Source organism: Pelophylax lessonae, assembly GCF_965119305.1.
Source record: "Pelophylax lessonae genome assembly, chromosome: 6".
NCBI classification, from domain to species: Eukaryota; Metazoa; Chordata; class Amphibia; order Anura; family Ranidae; genus Pelophylax; species Pelophylax lessonae.
Window position 1 is genome coordinate 215,930,990 of NC_138773.1, and position 23,958 is coordinate 215,954,947.

General features: G+C 38.7%; 1 protein-coding gene across 35 annotated transcripts in view; it reads left to right on the forward strand.

The window, feature by feature from the left end:
• UNC80 (unc-80 homolog, NALCN channel complex subunit) overlaps positions 1–23,958 on the forward strand; it is a 222,403-nt gene that overhangs the window by 48,101 nt on the left and 150,344 nt on the right. For 18 of the 35 annotated variants that reach the window (XM_082262331.1, XM_082262360.1, XM_082262361.1 and 15 more), the window contains 5 exons: positions 5,567–5,817; positions 6,114–6,220; positions 8,764–8,823; positions 13,935–14,091; positions 17,174–17,346. In XM_082262331.1, coding sequence (XP_082118457.1) covers positions 5,567–5,817; positions 6,114–6,220; positions 8,764–8,823; positions 13,935–14,091; positions 17,174–17,346 — 748 coding nt within the window. The remainder of the gene's footprint in view (positions 1–5,566; positions 5,818–6,113; positions 6,221–8,763; positions 8,824–13,934; positions 14,092–17,173; positions 17,347–23,958) is intronic. The other 17 variants (XM_082262354.1, XM_082262340.1, XM_082262357.1 and 14 more) reach the window with 6 other exon arrangements.

A 23,958-nucleotide genomic window follows, 5' to 3' on the forward strand; every position in this document is an offset into this window, starting at 1 on the left:
TGGTCCAGGGTGCCATGTCGATCTGGATGGAAGGAAAAAACAACGAAAAAACGTGAATGTTCATGTACCGGGAGGAACGCAGCGTGACTCGCAGAGTCAGCGAGGTGATGCGGGTGACGGTGATGTCAGTGGACCCAAGAAGCTTTGCGTCGCGTTTCGGAGCACGCATCGTGCCAATTCCGAGCATGCACGCTCCTTTCTCAAGCTGTCAGATGTACGGGCGGGCTGGAGTCCATTTTCTGTGTGTTAAAAAAAGTATACTTTAAAAACAATACAATTCAATCTGCTGCTAATGTTCTATAATTAAAAAGCAATTGTAAGAAAAAAACAAAATGTATATATATAATAAGTAGTAAAATAAAGAAAAACATATATATATATATATATATATATATATATATATGGATGAGGGTCCACTCATTTATTTTCACAGTCACAATGGTTAATATCACTGAAGATGCAAGTATCGCCCTAGTAAATAAGCCTGTTGAAAACGTCCTGGGACATACCTAATCTTTAATTTACTTTATGTACCTAGCCAAAATCGCTATCACGACAGCATGGAAAAGTCCTGTTATAGACATAGCGGTAATGAAATGTAAACTTAAGTGGATCATGTTGAATGAAAAAATCGTGAGTGTCAAACAAGATGAACAATCCATCTTTGACCAAATATGGTCCCCCTGGCTTGCTTATTTACAGGTCCCAGATGTACAAAACTGACTTTATTGATGGTCGATGAAGGAATCCTGGACGGATTCACCCCTTTTTTCCTTCTTCTTACTTCTCCTCTCGTTCCCCTGATTCTTGCCAGCCATCATGCTCTTACAGCCTTCTTTCTCTTTTCTTAATTAAGTTACTTATGGAATGGAGTGCCTCATCTGGGACTAATATGCTTTTTGGGAATGGGAATTATTTTGGAAGATATAACCTCAGGATAAAGGCGTTATCATTTTGACAGCCTATTTACAGTGATTAGGCTTCAGTGAGGTCTCAACCTCAGAGTCCTTATGTTTTATTTATTTTTTTATATTCTGTTTAACTGGGCGGTAGTCTAGATGGCTACGTTCCAGCGTTAACAATGTTTTAGATGCCTCATGCAGTTTATAGATAAAAAAAAATTGTTTTCCCTTTTTTTATGTATTTGTGTCCATATGCTTACCCAACCCCGTATGGAAGACCCAACCTGTTGGCCAAGGTCTTCTTTTGTTTCCCCACCATTTATGTACCAAGCTTTGTTACATGTACAGAGCATGCAAGGATTGTTCGCTACTCCGCCAAGTGATCTTTTTCTTTTTGCTCTTCTCAAAATAGTAATAAAAAACATTTGAAACAGAATATTTTTTACCCTACTGATTTTGATTAAAGTAGGTTTTAAATAATCTTATCTTTTTTTTTAAAAATGTTTATTTTCAATTTGGACCTCTTGTCAGATACAGTATGTGAATGCTAAGTAATGTGTAATGGTAACACTTGAAGGTGTTTATTATCTCTCACAGAGATTGTATTACTCCCCTTGACAATGCCTTGTTCTGATTTTCCCAGTGGAAGGTTGTGCTATATTTGTTCAGGCAGTATCCATCTAAACATCTACTTTCTGGACAAAGATTTATATTCAAAGATGATTCAATCATGTACATTTTATGAGAAGGGTCGGGGTAGTTTGACATGTGAAAGGATGATTTACTCTCACATTTTTTTCCCCTTTAAAGCATATATAGGTTTGTATATTTCCCTATTTCTAAAGTAATCATGTCAAATTACAAAGGATATTATAATAAATAAAGGGCTGCACAAAGCCAAATAATTGAAAGAAAAAGTCAGTAGGCATCAATACATTTTCATATTTCTTAGAAGCAAGTTCCCCTTTTGAATATCTATGATGCACTAGGACCAAGTGGAAACACTATACTATATTTATGGGTTCCTACTTATGGCAGTCTTATTTCCCTAAAGACAATCTCTCTTTCTGAGCAGCATCTTCTTCGACTAAGTAAAGAGCCCTATTCCCTACATGCCCTTGAGCTGCAGAAGTAACAGTAACAGATCTAATCTCTGCTTCTGATCAGCTGGCTAAGTGCTGAGTCCTCCTGATGAAATATGTTTGCTTGGCTTATTTGTGTTTGAAATCCGGACTCAATGTCTCTGCAAAAGCTATCTATAAACTAGAAGAAAGAAGGGATGTTTACTGGTATATGACAGCAACACACCAGAAGATTTATTTTCCTTTATTTGTACATTATCAGCACAGGATTGCCAGAACATTAAGAGTTAAATCCTGTATAATAGTAACTTTGTTTTGCATTTTGGCTATTTCAGTTTTGATTAGCACCCCAGCCTAAACTACTAAACTGACTTTTTTTTAAGCTTAGGTTTTTATTTTTCTGTTTTCTTTAAATTGTTAAAGTAGAACTCCAGTTTTTGTTGTCTCTGTTCCCATCAGTGATTTTTCCCTTTACGCCACGGGGTTGATTTACTAAAGGGAAATAGACTGTGCACATTGCAAAATGCAGTTGCGCTCTAAAAGTGCAGTTGCTCCAGAACTTAATAAATGAAGTAAAGCTCCACTTTGCAAAAAGGTACCCAATCACGTGTAAGGAAAATAACAAAAACTGCATTTTTGCATGCAGATGATTGGATGATGGAAGTCAGCAGAGCTTTTGCTCATTTACTAAGCTGTGGAGCAACTGCTCATGCAGAGTGCAACTGCACTTTACAAAGTGCACAGTGTATTTGCCTTTAGAAAATCAACCCCCATGTGTGTCACCAGTACAGAAAGTGCAGACACGCACAGAGCAATCAAAGCATTTTTAACAGAGAGGAAAGGAGTTAGAACCTCTGTCTGGTTTGTATTGCTGTCTGCGCTTCCGTTGTGCAGAATTTGCTGACTTCTCTGTCTAACAATACTACTTGGCTAGCTTTCGTGCTAACCCCACAGGCTTGTATACACTGATCTGGAATAAGTGTGCAGGTCCGGACTTCTAAAATTTCTGTCATTCCTGAGCTGCAAATAGCACTTGTTGCAGGTCAGTGCATCGGAATAAAAGCCAAGCAACTAGCATTTTCAAAAAGTAATTTGTTATGGCAATAACATGTCAGTAATTGCAACAGATCACCTTATTTCTCTCATGAAAAAAAGAAATGAAAAGAAAAATGTAACAGGATTCCGCTTAAATAAGCAGATTTAAAAAAAGTTCTGTAAATTTATTTCATTTCACTTGGAAAGTCTGGTGCCTTTTTAGTCTGCTGAAGTTAAATCTGTATTAAATTGTGTAGCATTTGGAAGTTTAGGAAGGTATCGCAATAGATAGTTCATGCTTTCAGGTCTGTACAAAACGTGTGCTTTTTTGGTGTTATATTGTTGTAGAAAATGTAAAGCGTACTGTATGTATAGCCAAAATATATTTTTAAACATTTTGGATAGGGTAGAGTAAGGCTAAAACCCCTGAAATTTTTATTTGTTGCTGTCCGTGTCCCGTCGGAAGAATTTTTATTCACTTCCTGTCCTGTAGAAGCAAAAGGGGGTAACAGAAATTCTCTTCTAACTCTTGGGAAATTCCCTCATAGACTGCTGTTACCAGAACGAGTGTCCTCATTGGAGGGCCAGCCTTACCACTTGTTGTGGTGACAACTGTAACACTTTGGATTTTTATATCACTTTCTCTCTTAGTGATAAGGATTTTCAGGTAAAACAACAAAAACTGGAAAGGAGTCCTAACTCTTTCCTACGCTACTCAAACAAAATCAAAAGGTTTTACTATACATTCACTTTAAGGCCTCATGCACACAGGGCATTTTTGCAGCTGCTTTTAGGAGCGTTAGACTTTTTTTTTTTTTGCAGCTTAAAAACGTCTTTTATGTGAAAATCAATGGTTCTCTATGGGAGCCCATTAATTTGAATAGTAGTCGCTTTCAAGTCGGATCATGATGATCCGACTTGTGGTGCGACTTGTGCTATGACGATCTTGAGGGGGAACTCCATGCCAAAATGGAAAAAATAATAGCGTGGGGGTCCCCCCCCCAGGTTCCATACCAGGCGCTTTGGGTCTGGTATAGATTTTGAGGGGAACCCCACGCAAAAAAAAAAACGGTGTGAGGCCCCTCCCCCCAAAGTCCATACCAGACCCTTATCTGAGCATGCAGCCCGGAAGGTCAGGAAAGGGGAGGGGACGAGCAAGCGTCTCCACTCCCTCCTGGACCATACAAGGCCACATGCCCACAAAGGGAGGTGGGTGCTTTGGGGCAGGGGGGACTCTGCACCCCCCCACCCCAAAGCACCTTGTCCCCATGTTGATTTTACAGGGGGCGTCCAGCTAAAATCTAATGCGGCTAAATGCGCATTAACGCCAATGGAAAAAGTTACTAAAAGCATGTTTTTACAGCTGCTTTTTCCTGGCTTTGGTAGTGGCTCTGCAGCTTGTTTTTTCTAACACCCTTTGTGCATGAGGCCTAAAGATTGACAGACTCAGAACTCTCCAGTTTTCATATTAACTTCCAAATATCAATATCTGAACTTGACCCTACCAGCGGCAATTTAAAACAAATTTTACCTTTCAATGTGCCTCATACCACTTTAGATATTTGGGTATCCAGTTTCAAAAAGACCTTACGTATCTTTACACTTTTACCTTTGTTCCCCTAATCTCCTTTTCAAGCAGAATTATTGACCTTGGCAACATGCAGCTCTTCCTGCATGGGAAAATGCAATAAAATTAAACAAACTGTCCTACCCTGGATTTTTTCGCTTCTCTAGACGATCCAAATTCATATCCTCTTGACATATTTCAAATCAATTCAATGCATTCCTAATAACTTAATTTGGTCATCTAAACTAGCTCACAATAATCACACAGTCCGTCGCAGACTGAAGACATCCAGAGGCATGGCATTCCTAGACATCGAACTCTACTAAACGGCAGTACACCTGCACCAGCTCTCAACTGAGACAGACACACTTTGATTAAACAATAGGTCACAAGGGAACAAACCATATCCCCTGTCTTCGCCATTGACCACACTCCTGTGGTGCTCAAGAATCGTGACTGGTGACCTACACTTTGAACAATATAATAGCGCACACATACACAGAAAGAAATGGTTTTCAAAGTTTGCAAGGCTATTTAAAAACACCTGCTTTTTTTTTTTTGGTGACCTACACTAACTGCCTACCATAGCCCACCATAGCACCGACATGGCCTGTAATCAAGTATTTACCACATATGGCATTTCCCCTTGTCCTCTTTTACCTATTTTGGGGAATCCAGACTTACAAGACAGAGTATTTAACTATACAGTATACTACGAAGTCTGTATACCATTGGGGGTTTTACTGTAAAGTATAACGTATGACAATACTTTTATAATGTATACAGTGTAATGTTGCTGATATCTATCTTTTGTACTTTTCCAAAATAAAAATAAAGAATGCAACAAAACAAACAAAAAAATACAATAGACAGTATTATGATCTTCAGTTTCTGATACTTCGGGAAAATGTTATATTAAAAAAGCTATTTTAATGTATTTGCAGTAAATGTACGTTTTCCCGCTGTGCTTTATTTCACAGCGTTGCCGAGAATTTAAATGTTCACCCCGATCTGTCTCGCAGTGATGAACAAATGCAGGGGGCGGGGCTGGGACGCAAAGATTTTTGGCGCAAGATGTTCAAATCACAGAGTGCAGCCAGTGATACCAGCAGCCAATCAGAACCAGACACTTCGGAGTGCACTACAGCTCATTCTGGCAATACCAATGAGAGACGCTCACGATCCAGGTCTCGCAGGATATCCCTCCGCAAAAAACTGAAGTTGCCTCTGGGTTAGTGCTCTTTGATAATATTTAACAGTTATATACATAAGTGGGGTTATTCAACCTGTCAAAGAGGAACAGTGTTCACTAGCCCACACTAATCAACAGAATCTGACCTGACTGTATAATCTAAAATTTTAATTGGTTTCCCTAGGTTACTGCATTATAGTGCATGACTGCATTTCTAAATAGGGCCATTAATGTTATTTTGTACACCAAAGCAGAAAATGTAGATGTCTTAAACATAGGAATTTTAGAACTGCAAAGTGTATCATAATATAATTATTTTATGTCTGCATATTTAGGCAACTGGTTGAAGCGTTCCTCGCTTTCTGGGCTGACTGACAATGTTGAAGATCTTTTGGACATAAGCTCTGTGGATCGGCTTTCGTTTATCAGGCAGAGCTCTAAGGTGCACTTTCATATTTTGATAAGTAGTAATAATCATTCGTAAGTTAAAAAATGCACGAAGCTTAATGCAAATAATGGTGCTCTAAGTTCTAACACCTTGGAATAAAGGTGACCTTAGTTGGTAATGTAAAAGCTCTTCATGTAGTAGCATAGTGGTATTGATTCATTGCTCCCAAGCTATTTTTGGACCATTATATATGCTGTATTCTCAGTCTAGTTGCTAGTTATACCTCTTGGCTCACAATGAATTCTGGTGCATGTGGGAATCTGTACTGGATTACTATCTGGCTGGCTACATGGCTACTATATCAGGGTGGAGCAGCTCATTGAGGGCTGATCCTCACACAGTTTTTGCTTTGGGGTTCATTTAATTTAGTAAAGGCAAATGAGCTGTTTACTTTGAAAAGCAATTTTCATTTAGTTCAGTGGTCTCCAAACTGTGGCCCGTGGGCTGAATGCGGCCCTTTGCTTTCATTTATCCAGCCCTCAGGGCACTATTCCTCCTACTGACACCAACAAGGGGCCACCATTCTCTCTACTGACATCAACAGTGGGGAATCACTCCTCTCACCAACACCAACAATTGGGCATCTTTACTTCCACTGACACCAGTTATGGGACACTATTCCTCCCACTGACACCAGCAATGGGGTTCAATTCCTCACCCTAATTTCAATAATGGGGCACTATTCCTCCTACTGACTTCAGGCATTATGTCATTTTGTTCTACTTCCACCGACGCTGGGGCATTTTATACTTCCACTGGCCACACCGGCCCCCTTAAAGTTTGAAGGACAGGAAATTGGCCCTTTGTTTAGAAAGTTTGACCTAGTTTAGTTTAATGAATGTGGTAAAATTTTATTAAGCAAAGAATACCCAATTACATGCATTGAAAATAAAATAAAACAGTACTCTTGTTTTCACATGATTGGATTATGGAAGTCAATCAGATTAGATGATGAAAGCCAACTGTCACCTCATTCACTAAGCTAAGGGAAAAATTCAGTTGAAAAGTGAAAGTTTCTTTGCAAGATTTACCTGCTCTTAGTGAATTAAGCTCACTGCGTGTAAATTTCTGATAATACTGAATTAAGTGACATTGAGTTCACAATTACTCCTTGCTAAAACACTTCTGTATAAAGTTTTTGAGGCCTGGTATAAGACAGCTATGTGCTACGTGATTTTATTGGGTATCAGATTGACAAGTTGAATGTCATCAAGTCTTTGACAAATTTAAAAGGGCGAGATAGTTAAAAAAAAAAAAACTATTTCAGTTTTGGGTCAGTCCTACTGGGTTTAATTATTACCTTGCTTCCTGTCTCATTGACTGCTGCAGTGAGACCCATTTATTTACAGTCCTGGATCCACCTATCATTATCTATCAAATACAACAGTTCACCCTTGCATATTTGAAAATTCTTATAGTGAACATTTCCAAATTCAGTATTGATATTCCTAGACAATAAAATATAATCAGAATTATTTATATAAGAAATCCTTGCTATGGTATGCCTACCTGGCTGCAACCTACCTCATGCTCCTGATAATGTCACATCGACGAAACGCGTAGAGCGTCACTTCTGCTCACTTCCGGCTTGTGGAATGCATGGCGTTCCGGAAGTATTGTCTCCAAGCCAATTTGGTTTACTGCGATTGTACATGTTTTGTTTGTGAGTATATTGTATATACATTCCAATAAATTATTTTTTATAATATGGAATCACACTATGAGGATGCTCTTCTTTCCATATATTTGTGGCCTTTGAGATAAGATCGCTTTTACATATGGAAACGTGGTTCACATCAGGTTGGGCAAACATGTAAGAGCCATCTTTAATAACAGTGATGCTCGCTACCCCTGCAGGGGTTTGGTCATCTGGTGAGTGCGGTCCTGGGAGAGAGGGGGAACACACGTGTTCTTTTTTTTTACGATCACAAATCACCATTGTAGATTGAATATTATTTGTGAATTTGATTATCATTATTCTATATATACATTTATATTTTTTGGATTTTTTTATCTTATTTAATTGTGCACATGGCCACTTTTTTTGCACTTGGTCACTTTACTGAAATTTTTTTTTACATATTATGATTGTTTAATATCATCAGTACTATTTTATGATTTCACTTTTAAGTTTACACTATTTATCTGTCGCACTTTAGCACTTTATATATTTTTTTGTTTTTTATGGATTAGTGAGATATCTATTTTCCACCAATCCCCCATTTTTTACTTCCACTCAAATTTAGATCCAGGCAGCACCATATACCCCCTGTTTTCTATTAATTAAATATAATCACTGACTGTTATTGAACCTGTGGGTTAAGATCAACTAACAACTGTATCAACTGTGATAAAAGGATGTGATATATCAAAAAACACTCTCGCCTTTGAAATAGAAACACCAGAATACATAAAAGTTGCCTCTGAATGATTACTACATATATATAAGTTTGTTTTAAAAGGGAAAGGGTATGACCCATTTTTTTATCATCAAATAACTACTAGCTGAACCTGTCTGCTCCTTCTCATTTGCATAGAATGCAACTGGCATTAGGAAGAGCTTGCCAGCAAAGGAGATGGAGGAGATAGACAAAAAGGTAAATAACTTTAAAAGGAGCAAATATGTAGCATGGCATGTAAGCATATAAAACATATACACAACTCCTTGTTTTGCCATTTACCATTGCAAGAGAAGATTCTGGAACGGTAAAGGTAATTGTTCTACTGCTCTACTGAGTTTTAATCCCTTCTGCCCCCTACTGATTGCAGGCATAGGGGTTGGTTTGCTAAGAGTGAAGAGGCTGTCCACATTGCAAGGGAAGTTGCACTTTTCAAGTGGATTTTTCCCAGACTTTAGTGAATATGGGGAAATTTCACTTTGCAAAGATTACCCATTCACATGCAAGAACAATTTTTAAAAAAGCACCATTTTTGACTGCACATATTTGGATGATGGATATGAGTTTCCACTATATTCATTAAGCTCTGGGGAAATTTCCCTTGCAAATTTCCCTTGCAACTTCCCTTCCCAAGCGAACAGTCTAATTGCCTTCAGTAAACCAACTCCATAGTAACAGTCAGCCTGACTTGCTTCATGAGATGCAAGGACACTTGTAGAAATGTCCAGTTGTTCGCAAAATATATGTTGCAATACAAGCTGACTTGGTAAAAAGCCTGAGGTCAGTTTATGGGGTGAAGTGTAATTCACAGTCATCCAGCAGTGTGATAAATTAAATATTGTGCAGTGTAGTCCTTGTGTGCAAAAGTGCAGTGATCTTGCCGTACAGCTTTTAAGGCTTCCTGTATGTTTTTTAGATAAGCTTATCATAAATGCTAATCTGTTAAAAATGCTAAAAGTGGTCAGTAGAGGTTAGTCAGATTCACCTGAAATTGTTCTGTAATGCAAGGTGGGGTAGTAAATAAATTAGCATCACTCCACCCATGGAACCAGGACAGACTGAATTAGGTCTTTTGATCAAGCTTTTCCTTTTAAACCCTGACTTACCAGAGGCCAGCGGTCTTTGCAAGAGGATTGGTATAATGGTCTTCTCGCCAGTGCCAGTCAGGATCTATAAATTGAAAAGGATATGTACCAACAGTTATTTATAGAGGATTGGTAGTTATAAGAGCATCCTGCCTTCCCTCCCTTGTCACGGCTGTAGTTATGTGGTTGTGTCCCTTCGATACTTAAGGGGACATTTCTTCCTTTAATTTTATTAATGGTTCAGTTGATTAGCTCAAGAAGTAATGGATGATTTGGGTTTATGGTTTAAAAAAAAAAAACTTTAATAATTATGCATTTGATAGTTGATGACTATCTTCATAAATGTAACTACGGTACTTGGTTATTTATGTACCAATAATAAAAGGCTGCAGCCAAATTTAATTTCATAAGCAAATGTATCGTTTTTTTTTTTTTTTTTTTTTTATTGCTATATTTTTTGGCTCAGTCTATGGTCCCATATGTTTCAGAATTTTTGAACATTACAGATCAAGTGAGTTGAATGTGATTAACTCATTTTTTCTTTGGTGATGTACTCGCTGCATTTTAGTATGTGTTTATTGTCCATGTGTGGCAGTATGTTTTACAAGCTTCAGAAAGCATTTTAATTCATTTGAAAGCAGACTTCACATTTAATGACAACATTTTTAAAGCTGAATTCCAGGCAGATAATAATTTTAATTTTACATAGAAATAGCGTAGATATTTAAATCTAACTTAAGTATCTGTGTATCTTCACTCTCCTTCACAACAGCACTTATATTGTAAGGGAGAGGGGCTCAATAACATACCAGGAGCATGCTTATAGAACAGTACAGTGATGACCTCATCAATGTTCTTCAGCTTCTTCATTAACCATGTAGTAAGATGGAATGGGTTGCAAATAGGGGCTGTATTACATGAAAATAGGGTAGCCTGCTGTGACCTTTATAACCTAAGTGTACTTACCAATAGCGGTATCTATAGCACAAGATTTGCAGAGTTACATATTGGCAGGTAAAACAGCAAGCCTGTATGTACAGTAATTAGCTGCATATTTTTCTTTTTTACCTGGAGAACTGCCTAAAAAAGCTTATCAATTAAAACTAAATATACGTCCAAATTGTGAAAAATTATATATGCATTTTGCCAAGTTGTAGTAATCACCCAAATTATAGGTATTTTAAAGTAAACCTGTTCTTTGCACTTACAGAGCTAAGTGACAGATTTACTTCACCTTATGGGGTATAAAGCACATGTAGTTCCACTCAGACTAACATCCCACCACTGTTTTACGTCACCAGCCCTCTCAGAATATACCCAGTACTTCCAGGTATGGGGTAACATGACATTCCTAGGATCTACCCCAGTGGTGGTCAAATTAGTAATTTTGAAGGGCCTCAAGTACAGCCCTGACATATCTGGAAGACTTTATAATACCTTTGGTTTTGTAAATTTGCTGACGCACCCACAGGGATGTGTCTGCGACAGCCTTGGTCCACAGTGTTATGGTGTCCATCATCCAACCTGGAAGATGAGCAGAGCTGGACTTCAGAGCAGTAAGTCTGTAGGGGACAGTGCCAGGAAAATTTTAATTTTTAAAGCTGGATATAAAAAAAATACCAGTTTCTGCAGTTGTAAACCCTTTATCCCTATTCATGTCTGAGCATTTTGCAGTTTGAATCTCAAAGCTCCAAAAAGCTCCACAACCAAAATCCTATATGTATGTTCAATGTTACCCCTCAGGCACCTGTAGGTGGAAGTTTGTTGCTCAGAAAGGTACATGAGCTACTTTTGAAGCAGAATGAGGCATTTGTGAACCCAAAGACTGCAAGGGAAGCACCTAAACTGAAATTAGCACATTTCAAGACTCAATAACCATCTCCTCATCCTTTTCATTAGCTAATACAAAAACACTCAAGCTTGCTACACCTATAAAAATGTGCAAAAACCTATAGAAAAAAAAATTAGGCGTGAATCTAACTTTATAGTTATAAAAAAATTGAAAGGGGAATATAATGGTTTAATTTAATTATCATATTTTTTATTTAATTCATTTTTTAACTTGTGTCTATAACTTTATACTCTTACATTTTAAATCTTATTTTCTTTTTTAAACTTTTATGATTTTATTAGTGTTTATAAACGCATTCACACCTGGTCTGAGGAGAGGAGCAGCTTGACTAGAGAACGGGCATGCAAGATGAACAGTTTGATGGGGGAAGGTTTGGTTGGGGAGAAACTGCTTTTCGGGAAAAAGGTGGCAGGGATAAGAGTCGCTTTATGGGAGAGCTGACTGGGATAGGAGTGGCTTTATGGGGAGAGCTGGCTGCGGTAGGAGTGGCTTGAAAGGGTGGAGGTTGCCTGAATATGAAAGGCTTTACAGGGGGGGGGGGGGGAAGATGTGCAGGAGAGAAGCAGATTAACAGGGGAGAGGTGACTAGGATAGGAGGGGCTTCATAGGGTGGGAGAAGATGATAGGGAAAGGAGTGGCTTTGCCTGGGGGAGGAGATAGCTAGAAAGGACATGGTCAGGATAGGAGTGGCTTCAAAGTGGGGAGGGGCAGATGGCAGAGAGAGTAGCTTCACAGGGTAGAGGAGATAGCTTCACAGAGTGCAGGAGATGGCTGGGAGAGGAGCACTGCTTGTGAATTAACAATCTGGTGGTTCATTTACTTTTATGCAGAAGAACTAACAAGTAGCTCCTGTATTAAAATAGATAATCTTGTGCACCAAACCTACACCAAGGTCTCCAGCACAGTAGGCTGCACACTGAGCACAGTAATGACGTTTATACTGTATATGTTAAATTAACAGTAAGCAGCCATTTTCTGCTGAAGGTAAAGTGGTTGTTGTAAACCATTACATATATTCAGTGAAGTGACTACCCTCAGATGATACACTGAGATGAAACAAATGCTCCTACATAAGCTATACCTGTTTATCAGAAGCACTTATTTCTCTGCAGCCATTCAACGTCACAATTTATACAGCTTGTTTGAAATCCTGGGGCAGGAAGCTGAAGATATACTCTGCAAAGCTCAGTGAGGAGAGCTGAGAGCTGATTGGAGGGATCGAACACCCCCACCCCTTTCACACAGCACATAGGAACAGAGCTCCCTCCCCTGTAATTTTTTTTAATCTCAGGGTGTCAGGAAAGCCTTTCAGAAGTGAATCACGCAGATAGTAGAGGAAAAAGGACAGCAGAGAAGATGACACTTAGTGCTCTGGATTGAGACAAGTACACACTATAGAGGGGCATGCTTTGTTCATATTTCACGTAAGAGGTTTACAACCACTTTAAGTAAAACTTACAAGTCTAGTCCCTCCCTCAGCATTTGAAAGAAGCAGCAACAGACTCTTTCACTATGCTCTTCTTCTATCAGCATACCTCTTTTAGCACATCAGCACTGCAGCACGACTGATTGGATCCTTGTGTTACTCCTCGCTCCACCGTTCTTAATTCTGCCGTACACTGGATTGTAAAAGGCTAATAACAAGCCAAATTCCGGTACTTTCACTGTTTGCATTTAAAGGATAAGTTTACTTTTTGGAAAAAACAATAAATGCACATTTTTTGCAGATCGCTGATGCCATGCAGGTCTCCTGTAGCTCTGCCATTGTATCTGCTTCCCCGTACATCCTGTACAGGGAAGCAGATACAATATGACAGGAAGCATGGATGAACTACCACTGCACTCCACATAGCTGTAGTAGTTCATTGAAAACTACAAGCTGACAGCCACAAAGGCTGCCAGAACTTCTAGTGTTCAATGCACATAGCCCTGTCAATCAGTGACATGGCCAGGGCAAAGGCAGAGCCCCACTTGGCCAGGTTTTTATAAATTGTGACAGCTAGAGGGGAGGGAGAAGAGCCCTGCTAGCTGTCAGGCATTGGGGAGGGGGGGGCGGTCCATTCGTAACATGTTACATGTTACACTCTGAATATGGGTGTAACATGTTACAAAAGGTGAACTTGTTCTTTAAATCATACATGTAATAATGAATTAATGAATACAGAATGCATTCATTTGTGCCTTTTATATCTGCCTGGAGTTCAGCTTTAATATGAAATGTTCAAGCCACAGTTACAGAATTCTGAAATTAGTAAAGCAAGTAGCTGGTTTTTAAATACACGTATTTAGTTAACAGTCATGGCTACTGTGGTTATCTTTATTCTGTATCATTCCTAATCACATAAGTATACTCTTGCTTCTTCTTGGTATAGGTGAAATTTACTAGTGCTGTAAAGCTGTCTGAAGCTGGGCCAGGATCCGGAATGGATGGCGGGCGAGATGAAGAAGAAAATTTTTTCAAGCGTCTTGGTAAATGGCGCTCAAGCAGAAGGAATACATCCAGGCTTCATCACACAGAAGAAAAAGATGGTTAGATATCAGGGTTCTCGTTTTTTCTGTTCCTTGACAATTATTTTACCTTCTTCCATTGAAATTTTTAACACTTTTGCTGCTGAGGTGACTTGCAACAGATTCATTGCAACCTCCTTCCTTAGCAAAATGTGACCCATAACAATACCTATTTCTCATAATCCTATCACAGAATCTGCAGCAAACTTATTCAATCCACTCATCTATCCTATATTTTCCATTTCCATTTCTTTCCCTTTTTCTCATGAAATAACACCACAGCTTCACTGAATGAAAAAAAAAAAAAATCTGTTGTGTTTCAAAATGCATCTGTTACCTGTCTGCAAAAAAACAGAGCAATTATCTGATCCAGGTTAATGCTTAGCCTATTATGTTATTAGTAACAAACAAGTATGGAGGCATTGTAAATATCCTGATAGCCTCATTGATTCATGTATGGGACTGTGTTTTTAAGCACAAGTCTGTACTCTCAAATAATTTGCCCTAATTGCTGAATAACTAGGTGGCAGTGCATTTTCAACACATGAAATTTGGAATTTTACCAAATGGCATGTTGCAGAAAACATCCCTCACAAAATCTTTCCTCCATTTCACAGCATGCATTCTTTAATTTACCAGCACAAATTTATCAAAATTTGGATGCCCAGTATCCCAAAAATGACATTCCAAAATCAGTTCCATATTTTATGGACTCCTAATTCATACTATTTTTTTTAGTTGTGTTTTTTATACAAATATATTTTTGTTATGAGTCCAAAGCATTTTAATAAGACAAAAATTCCACCCAGATACCTTGTTTCAATTATCTCTTTTCTTCTGTGTTTGCATGACCAGCATCTGCATAACCATTTCCAAAATAAGACACTGTCCTTCTTGCATCAGCACTGTAAAATTGCGATTGTAATAATGCGATAGGTCTGCAGAAAAAATATATTCATGTACTTCACTGAGGTTCATCATAGAGAATAAGAGAAATATGAGACTATTAAGGAAAGGAACATTGATAATATACTTAGTGAAATGATGAATGCATGAGTAAAACAAGCTATAAGAGGCTGTGATGATAAACTTAAACACAACCTATGTGTCATGTTTATGGCTAATAGCCAATTCATCCTTATTACTGTGTACCCTTTTGCAGTATTTAACATAGTCTTACTTTAAATGTAGGAATTTGGAATATTCTATAAGCAGATTGATACAATATACTGGGGTACGCATATGCTGACATGTTTTTGAGTCGCTGTACTGAGATGGGCAGAATTGAAGACTTTTGTTTGACTCTGGGTTCTCGGCAGATGATGGTTGTGATGGAGCTGACCTCAGGACACTGCCTTTGGCTGCATTCCATCTCTGTCTCTCTGCTCTCGTGGTGCCGTGCTTTGTGAAGTGTTGTAATTCTGCTCACATTTGTTCCTGTAGTTTTTATCACATGTTTTTCTCAACTTTTCTACATACAACAGGTTGAGAAACAGTAGAAAAGGCTCAGTGAACCTATTTTGATCATAGGGGATTAGGAGTGCTTAGAAGTTTTAATATGCTTAAAGAGGTTTGAAAATAGAGCAACAAATGCTGATGTGCAGATCAAATTTATTTATCATTATATCCCGTTAATAAAAACATCCAAAGCATTTTGTGGTTTCCAAGGAGCCCCCTAAATCGGGACATGCTGGACTGTTGCAATTGTTTTTAGAAAAAAATGAGTGCTGCATAACAAGCCAGCTCCTAATCTTTGGTTCGACAGGCTGTTATCCAACACTATTTTTTTCTGAAGTACCACATTAAACTATAGTCCTGACTCTTTATAATCTGAAGCCCTGAAGAACAGGGCTCTTTAGATCCCCCAAAATAGCTTTTGATAGTATTCTTCACTCGACATAAAGATAAATAATCTTGATCTGGACAACATCCACAATTTATGTTCTCTTTTCTTACCTCTTTAAGCATGCTTTTTCCAGGAACTCGGGGAAAGTTCCAGTATGCCAGAACGCAACCTATGAAGATATTTATAACTTTATGCCTAATCACAAACAAAAGTTCTCCTCATCTCTACTACTATTTCAAAGAAGTGATAACTCTCAATCAGCTTTGTTCTTAATTCTTCTATACTATCTTAGCTACTTACTGATATAATATACATTTTATATAAGATATACGGTATGTGTAATATGTAGAGATGTGAGGATGCCAATTACAGCTTCCTTTTATCTGATGCCATATTACTATTTCCGACCCCCAAAAATACTTTTCAATATTATACAGCATAGCAAGTTGGTTTGTTTAGCATTTCCTTGATAGATGGAATAGATACTTTGATTCAGAAAACAAATATATTATAGGTGAATACTGCAGTTACTGATTTATTCAATATATAGCACAGTTCTGCTTATTTCATATTTGAATAGATATGTTCATTAGATATGTCTAACATTGCAAAACTTATACAACTTGGGAAACCTGCATTTGCCTTTAATTAAAGGTTATAAAAAAGTAGCAGATGGTAGACTCTTAACAAATATGAACATTATTCAGCAATTGACTGATGAATGCTTTAAAAAAGCTGAGTTAATAAGCAGATTAGTTCTATTCAATGTTATCCCAATCCCTATGTGCAAACTACAGAGAACAAAAGTTAAATTATTTTTACACTGGTTTAAGCCAAGTTGAATTAGGGATAATGTATTAATTTGCATAAGCTATTCCACACCCTAGCTTTGATCACAAGTGATTACGCAGCTTGTGTTCTGTTGGCTGCAATGCTTTAATTAAATTTACATGTAAACAAAATTTTATTTATATACTATTATCAGAAACCAGCCAGATTGTGTGGATCCCAATAGATATGAAAGCTATAATTGTGAATGCAAAGGTGTGTGGAATACCTTGAAAGATCATTGTGTGTACATGTTCCCCATAATATGCTGGGTGTTGTGGGTGATGCCACCATGTGCGCTTAGCTTCAGACCACACATTAGATTAGAATTCTGGGGAAATCCAGTGTTTCGGGGTTCAAAATTGTATTTTTTATTTGTGAGATCTTGTGCTCTTCCCCCTTCTTTCCTCCCACCTTTGCATTCTTCAGGATGTCACAGCTATGATGACCATGGCACAGCTAATCAGGAGGCTGGGAAAAATAAAAATGTGGTCAATCTGGGAGCCATAAGGCAAGGCATGAAGCGATTCCAGTTCCTCCTCAATTGCTGTGAACCAGGGACTATTCCTGATGCCTCCATTCTGGCTGCAGCTTTAGATTTGGTAAGTAGTCAACTAAGGTTTTTTTTTTTATCAATAGAAAAAGAAGAGTTCCAGCCAGGATCAAAAATAGCAGTTATGTGGACAACAACAACCAAATTGCCAAAGACTGATTGCATGTCCTGCATATCCAAAACTTCGTACAACATTTTTAATTTTTAATCAGACAGCAGTAATTATTTCTTTCCTTTGGATGTCTATTCCATAAAGTTGTGCTTCGCTTGAAATGTAAAGATGAGTGGAGGGATTTTGATGGGATTCATATCTCTTTGACCTTACAGATTTCACGTTTGTGATATTTTGTCAAAGCAAAAACTCACAGTTTTGCTCCTTTGAGCTGCTAAGGCAAATATTGCTTGAAGGAAAATGATCTTCCCTTTTAAAGGGTAACGTGTTTGTCCGGGTGTATTTAGAGTAGTTTAGTTTATTTAATTTAGAATTTGGAATTTATTTTTTGTTATTGATCATTTTTTGTATACTATCACTTGCAATTTTTTCATTTTATTTCCCTTTTCATTTTTGTTTGTTTTTAAGAAAAAAACACAGTTAGCTAATGAGAGGCCATTTTTAAAGCACAAGAACTTGTTCTGGATAGCTAAAACAAGCATTAACCCTTGAGAACCTTTCAAAGTTTATTGTACCCCTAAAACAGGTGAAAAACTACCTTCATTTCTCCTGCCCCATTTATTCCAAAGAATTTCATAAAAACAATGGAGAACTTGCACCAAAATCTCACAGTTTTTGTTGAAATTTCAACAATATTTACTATTGTTGTAGCTTCCACTATATGGAGCGCCGCTCAAATCTCCACTCATACTCCCCAGTGTAGAGTGAAAAAAGATGCCAGCCATGGGAGCTTGTCCATGCTCCGGTGGATCACAATATTTTTTCAAAGAAGTCTGCACACTGATGACATCAATCCTTTAAGATGTGTTTATTCAGGACGTGTTCGCTGAAAGTGCCAGTCAGTACCCATGCTCCTCTGAGCATTTTGCCCTGCTTGGAGCTTAGTCACAGAACATCTCTACAATTAAGCCCATTTAGAGCGAAATGTGTTGGAAGGACTTGGCTACTAGAGGGATTTTTTAGGGAACATGACCTGAATAAACATATCTAAAAGGAATGTGAGCCATATCTCCACATCTCAACAGTTATAATTTGGAGTAATGAAGATGGAAGGTATCAGGAGGGAGCAGAGTCTATACTGTACAAGTCTTAAAAGCAACATTTTTTCATTGTACATTTATCACACACACATTGCTCTAAATTGGAGGAATGCCAAGCAATAGCTACATTCCAGCTTCCCTATGTACCAATATACCATTAATGTACCCTCCTCTACCTTTCTGCTAGGACAGTCCTCCATTCTCCTATAGAAAACCCCATCATTGCCTGTCTTGGTATTTGGTGTTTGGGAGGAGAAAACTATTAATGAACTAAGGAAGTAACTTAGTAGCTGACCTCATTAACACACCCCGCACCTTCCCTCCCCCTCCAGGAGATTGCTCCCACCACCTCGCTACTTATATGCTTCTCCAATGCAGTTATTGTTAGTGAGCACAGTTGTCATGAAATACACAGCCATCAATTGTTTTCTACCTCCTTCTTGCAGAGATCACTAAATTGACACAGTGTGCAGGAGCTGAGTGATCACATATAGTAACAGCCTGTTTCCCTGGAAGCCTGTAAAGCTCACCATAAACTATACAATCTGATTGTACAATCTTCTTTAGATTTACCATCAACTATGTAATGCAAGGGTCTGTCTGTATTTAATGGGCTGCCCTATGCGTGTTGTGGGAAAAAGACACCAAAAAACATGCAATCCCACTACACTGTGTGAAGGGTGCCTGAAAGTTAAATTGGTGTGCTTACACCCTCCCCCTCCCTGAGCTGGACCTGGACTACAAAAACATAAACAGCTGAATGTCTCCTTCCCATGTACTTGTATAAAGCTGGCCATACACTATGCAATCTGATTGTACAATATCTGTACCATTTCCTGTAGATTTACCAAAACTATGAAATAGGAGAACCCACCTGACCATTCTATTCAATTTGTATCAAATCAGGCATGCCCTTTCATAACATAGTTGATGACCAATCTAACGGAGAATATACAATCAGATTGTATGGTGTATGGCCATCTTAAAGGAAGAAGTGGGAAAGTGGGTGGAAATAAAAAAGAGGTGGTGTGGTAATGAGGGAGGTGTGGTTCAGAGTGGTAAACACACCCCAAGGAAGTGCATGGTGGAATATGAAGTTTCCTGGAAGATCATCTGATGATACAGGAAGTCAGCTCTTAGAACGTTTTTTTTTTTAATTTTGAGAGGTGAAAATTTAAAGCTTCCGTGGGAAAGGTAAGTGAGAGATAAGCACATTGAGATGGCTTGGACAGAAAAGACATTAGAAAAGGCTTCTATGTATTATGAAAAGTGGAATTTTGCCTGAAATAGTGAACTTAACTATTCCATGTGATGAAAATGCTGGTCTCCAAACTACTGAATGATGTATTCCCTTTGAGAAATCGGCATGTGTGGCATGAAAGATGTACAGTAATAAAATATATTCTATATGGTTTTATTTAATAAAGAGCTTGCTAACTAGTGATGCATGATCCATTAGTACTGGTTCTCCTTGGACAGTGTAACACATTCTTCTGTCATGGAATCCAGCTGCTCTACAGGTTTCTGCCTCAGACCCAATACTGCCATCCATGTGACTTCTGGTGGTAGGACAGACATTAAGTCAGTTGAATGATTAATAGCAAGGAAACAGTGGCATAACAGTAGCCATAGAAGCCCACACAGCTGCTATAGGGCTTGGGGTTGGAGGAGGGCCCCATTAGAGAGGCTGTTAAGGAAAACTAAACTGTGAAGTTTTTAGTGTTGAGGTCAGCCCTCAGGATTGTCAGTAGCCACAGATACACCTTTGTGCAGCAGGATGCTTTTGTGGATCTGTCTTTGCAGTGTAGAAATATTGCACTCAGAACTTCTGTTACAGCCAGAAATTAACCCTGTATTCGTAATGCTGTAAAAAATCTCAGTTTATTCTCAGCTAAAACCTAGGATAGCTTGGTTTGTAGGTCCACAAAAGAGTTTAAAAATCTAGAGTTGAAAGACAGTTTTATTAGGGAAATTTGGTTATTATTATTACTTCAACTATAACTTTTATCTACAGCATTGGTCTATGATTTAGGTATACTTTATGATAAGGTCAATGACACATTTTGTCACATGTTTGGCCTCTATAATTAAGCCCTGAAAAGGGCAAAACCCATTGGAGGAGTGCTTTACAGGTGGAGAACGGGAGCTGAAGCCATCTTTTACTCATCTTATTCACATTTATGCAACAGGCAGTCAGTGTCTGTGTTCAGACGGCCACCATTTTGTTGAAGTCTACTGGAGCCTGACAAGCTGATTATCTCTGTTTAATGCCAGTCATTTTACATCCTGATCTGACTGACAGGTTTGAGGGGCATTCGAGCGGGACTATTTTCATTGTTTTGGGCTATATACGTTTTCTCACAGTTACCACTGTCAGCTGCTACATGGAAAGTTAGCTGTGTTCCACCATCAACATTTTGCTATGGGGGCCCCATGATTCTTAGTTATGACCCTGCAAGAAAACTAAAAATAGTGTGAAAATAATGTAATACACTAATTAAATAAATAATAGCTGTGGTTTATAAAATAAACCCTAAAGTCCTTAAAGCTAAACTCCAGGCAGATACAAACAAGCATCTTTTTATTAACATTTTCCTGTTATTTGTAATGTAAACCTTGTTTTTGACCTTTTGCTATTTCAGTTGTATGGAAAAAGAGCCAAGTAATTTGTTTTAAATATCTACTGTTATGTTTAAGGCCCAGAAGTAATCATTTTAGGAGGCTGGTACAAATAACTAATACAGCGTAAAAGCAAGCTTTCACTAAACATCCGTGCTTGTTTGAATAGGCAAAGTGATAAATGGACCCTTTTTATGCTCAGGATTTGATGCTATCCAGCTTGTTTTCATTGTTGATTATAGCAATTTGTGGTTATTTTCAGCTTTCCATCGTCTGGTTCATTCCTCTCCATTTGTGATTTGTGTCTGTGTCCTGTGATTCCATCTCTATCCATTCTCTCCTCATAGCCTCATATTTGTATTGCCTCTTCTACAGATGGCAGGTAAGACAGGTAATTCCAGGGGTTGCAAGCTATTTTTTTTCTTAGTTATATTATTGTAAACATACTGTATTGCAGTTATGGCACCTGTAATGAATTCATTCAACACTCATACCTGCCCTATACAACATGTAAGTTATTTTAAAACTGTTAAATATTTAAATGTTTTCATTGTTCCAATATTAGCTTTGTATGAGTAAAAATTGCTTAAAACAACATTTTTGTGCTATGTTCTCACATCAGTTCATCTAAAACTAATATTACATTTTAGGAAGATATTAACATATTACTTCTCCCACCGGCTTATTTTATTTCTTGCCTTATCTTCTATAGTTTCTAATTACAGTATATCCCCCTAACCATACAGCCTAGTAGCTAATGCATCAAGGGCCAATTCTCTGCAGCTTTCTTCATGATGTTCAACTATTAAAAATCCAACACTTAGACCTTCCCATTATTATGACAGCCCAAGAGAAAATAATTTTTTGTTGATGTCCTGGAATGGTGGTTGCCGCCTGACAATCTCTGTACCATGTAAACTGGCTTCAAATCGTAATCTGATCCTCAGGCTCACACTAGCACTAAACTCTCTTCTTGCTCAACCACTTAAGCTTATCTCAACCCCTAGATCAGCCTGTCTCATTAAATAAAGAAAATATTATTAATAATGTAGCACCCTACAAAGTAAGTGCTAGGTAAAAGCATAGTGGGCCTTGTCTGCTTAAAGGCAGGGTTATGTTTTCATTCGGGTTGTCATGGTTCCCAGGTGTGGCTGTTGAGACTGGGGAGTCTCTCCACTGTGCTCTATGAGAGGGCTTTCATTGGGCAGTGGAGGAAACCCGGCCAATGGCACACTCAGGCTTGTAGCTACCCCAGAAAGGCAGATTCTGCCACACATCATTCTGGGAGTGGGTATAAGTTTAAGGGGAGCACATGACGCAGCATCTTTGGCAGTAGGCAGAGTCCCAGGAGGGAGAGTACGGCTGTCAGAAGGATCGGGCATCTCGGGCGGCTTTCCTGAGGGTACAGAGAGAGCTGAGCTGAGCTGCAGAGAGGATCTGGTGTGCCGAGGACCAGCGGAGTTGAGGGGGCCCAGTTTCAGGAAAGCATTCTAAGTTCGTGAGTACTGTAACTGCCCCTGGGGTCTGCCTAGCTGAGAGGGGACTGCTCCGGTGAAGGTCCAAGGAGCTAGCTAGCGGTAAAGGGGGTGCCTAGTGAGAGGACCATGAAGTGTCAGAGGGGGTGCCTAGTGAGAGGACCCTAAAGTGTCAGAGGGGGTGCCTAGTGAGAGGACCCTGAATTGTCAGAAGGGGTGCCTAGTGAGAGGACCCTGAAGTGTCAGAGGGGGTGCCTAGTGAAAGGACCCTGAAGTGCAGAGGGGGTGCTTAGTAGAGGACCCTGAAAGTGTAAAGGGGGCGCCAGTGGTTGGGCCCTGAAGAGTTAATGTGTACAGCGTGCAGTGTACAGTGTTGAGAGTTGTAGCAGCACAAGCAGTTACAATGAGCTACCTCAGTCAGTGAAGGGCTGTAGGGAGCTGTTCACAGGACTTTTGAGCTTAACAGAGTGTCAAGAGTCAAGTCTCACTACAGTCCAGGATCTTTTGAGTTAACCGGAGGGTTACAAGTCAAGTTCTAGCACAGTTCAGTAATAAAGCATTTTTCAAGCGTCAGTAAGCATTGGTCGGTATCCAGCTGGCGTCAAGACAGCGCTAACAGGCATTTTTCTGCAAAGTGTCCCAGTTGTACCTAGTTGAGCAAGAGGAGTATCCCACACATTCCCTTCTCCCATCCCCATTTTCAAATAAACAAAACAACCAAAGATGCCGCAATGGTCATTGTCTCAACTCTCACACTTGGGTATTCAGCTTAAATGGGCTGGAGGTGTCACCAGTAACAATGGCAGACCCATATCAGGCCCAATGCCTGGAAAACCTGCTACAATAATAATAATAGTAAAAAAAATTAAATACAACACAAAGTATACTGTCATTACACTCTGGTGGTCAGTGTGCATAGGAGACTAATCTACCAATGCTCACTTGTCAAGGAACTGCTAGCAACAGCTGAAGAATGCCCTTGATGAATCCCTAATACTTTGCAAGCTACCTAAAACTTAAACCCTAAGCTAACCCTGAAACCCATCCTTTAACTGTAAACTTGACACTAACATTTAGCTATTACCTCATCCTTACCCTAACCCTGAAAATAATCTTTAGCATCTTACCTTCTCCTAATGCCTTAAAACTTAAAGTGATTGCAAACGATCACCTTGTAAAACAGCTTATTCGGTTTAAAATAGAGATGAAAGCCAAAACATTTTTGTATATATATTAAAAATACATTAAAAAATCCCTTTTTTCCCTTTTTTTTAAGCAATCACATTCCCTCTGTTCTCAGCTGCATAAGAGCTGAGGGGAGAAGCAGCAGCACACTGAGCTTCCCAGTGAATGGC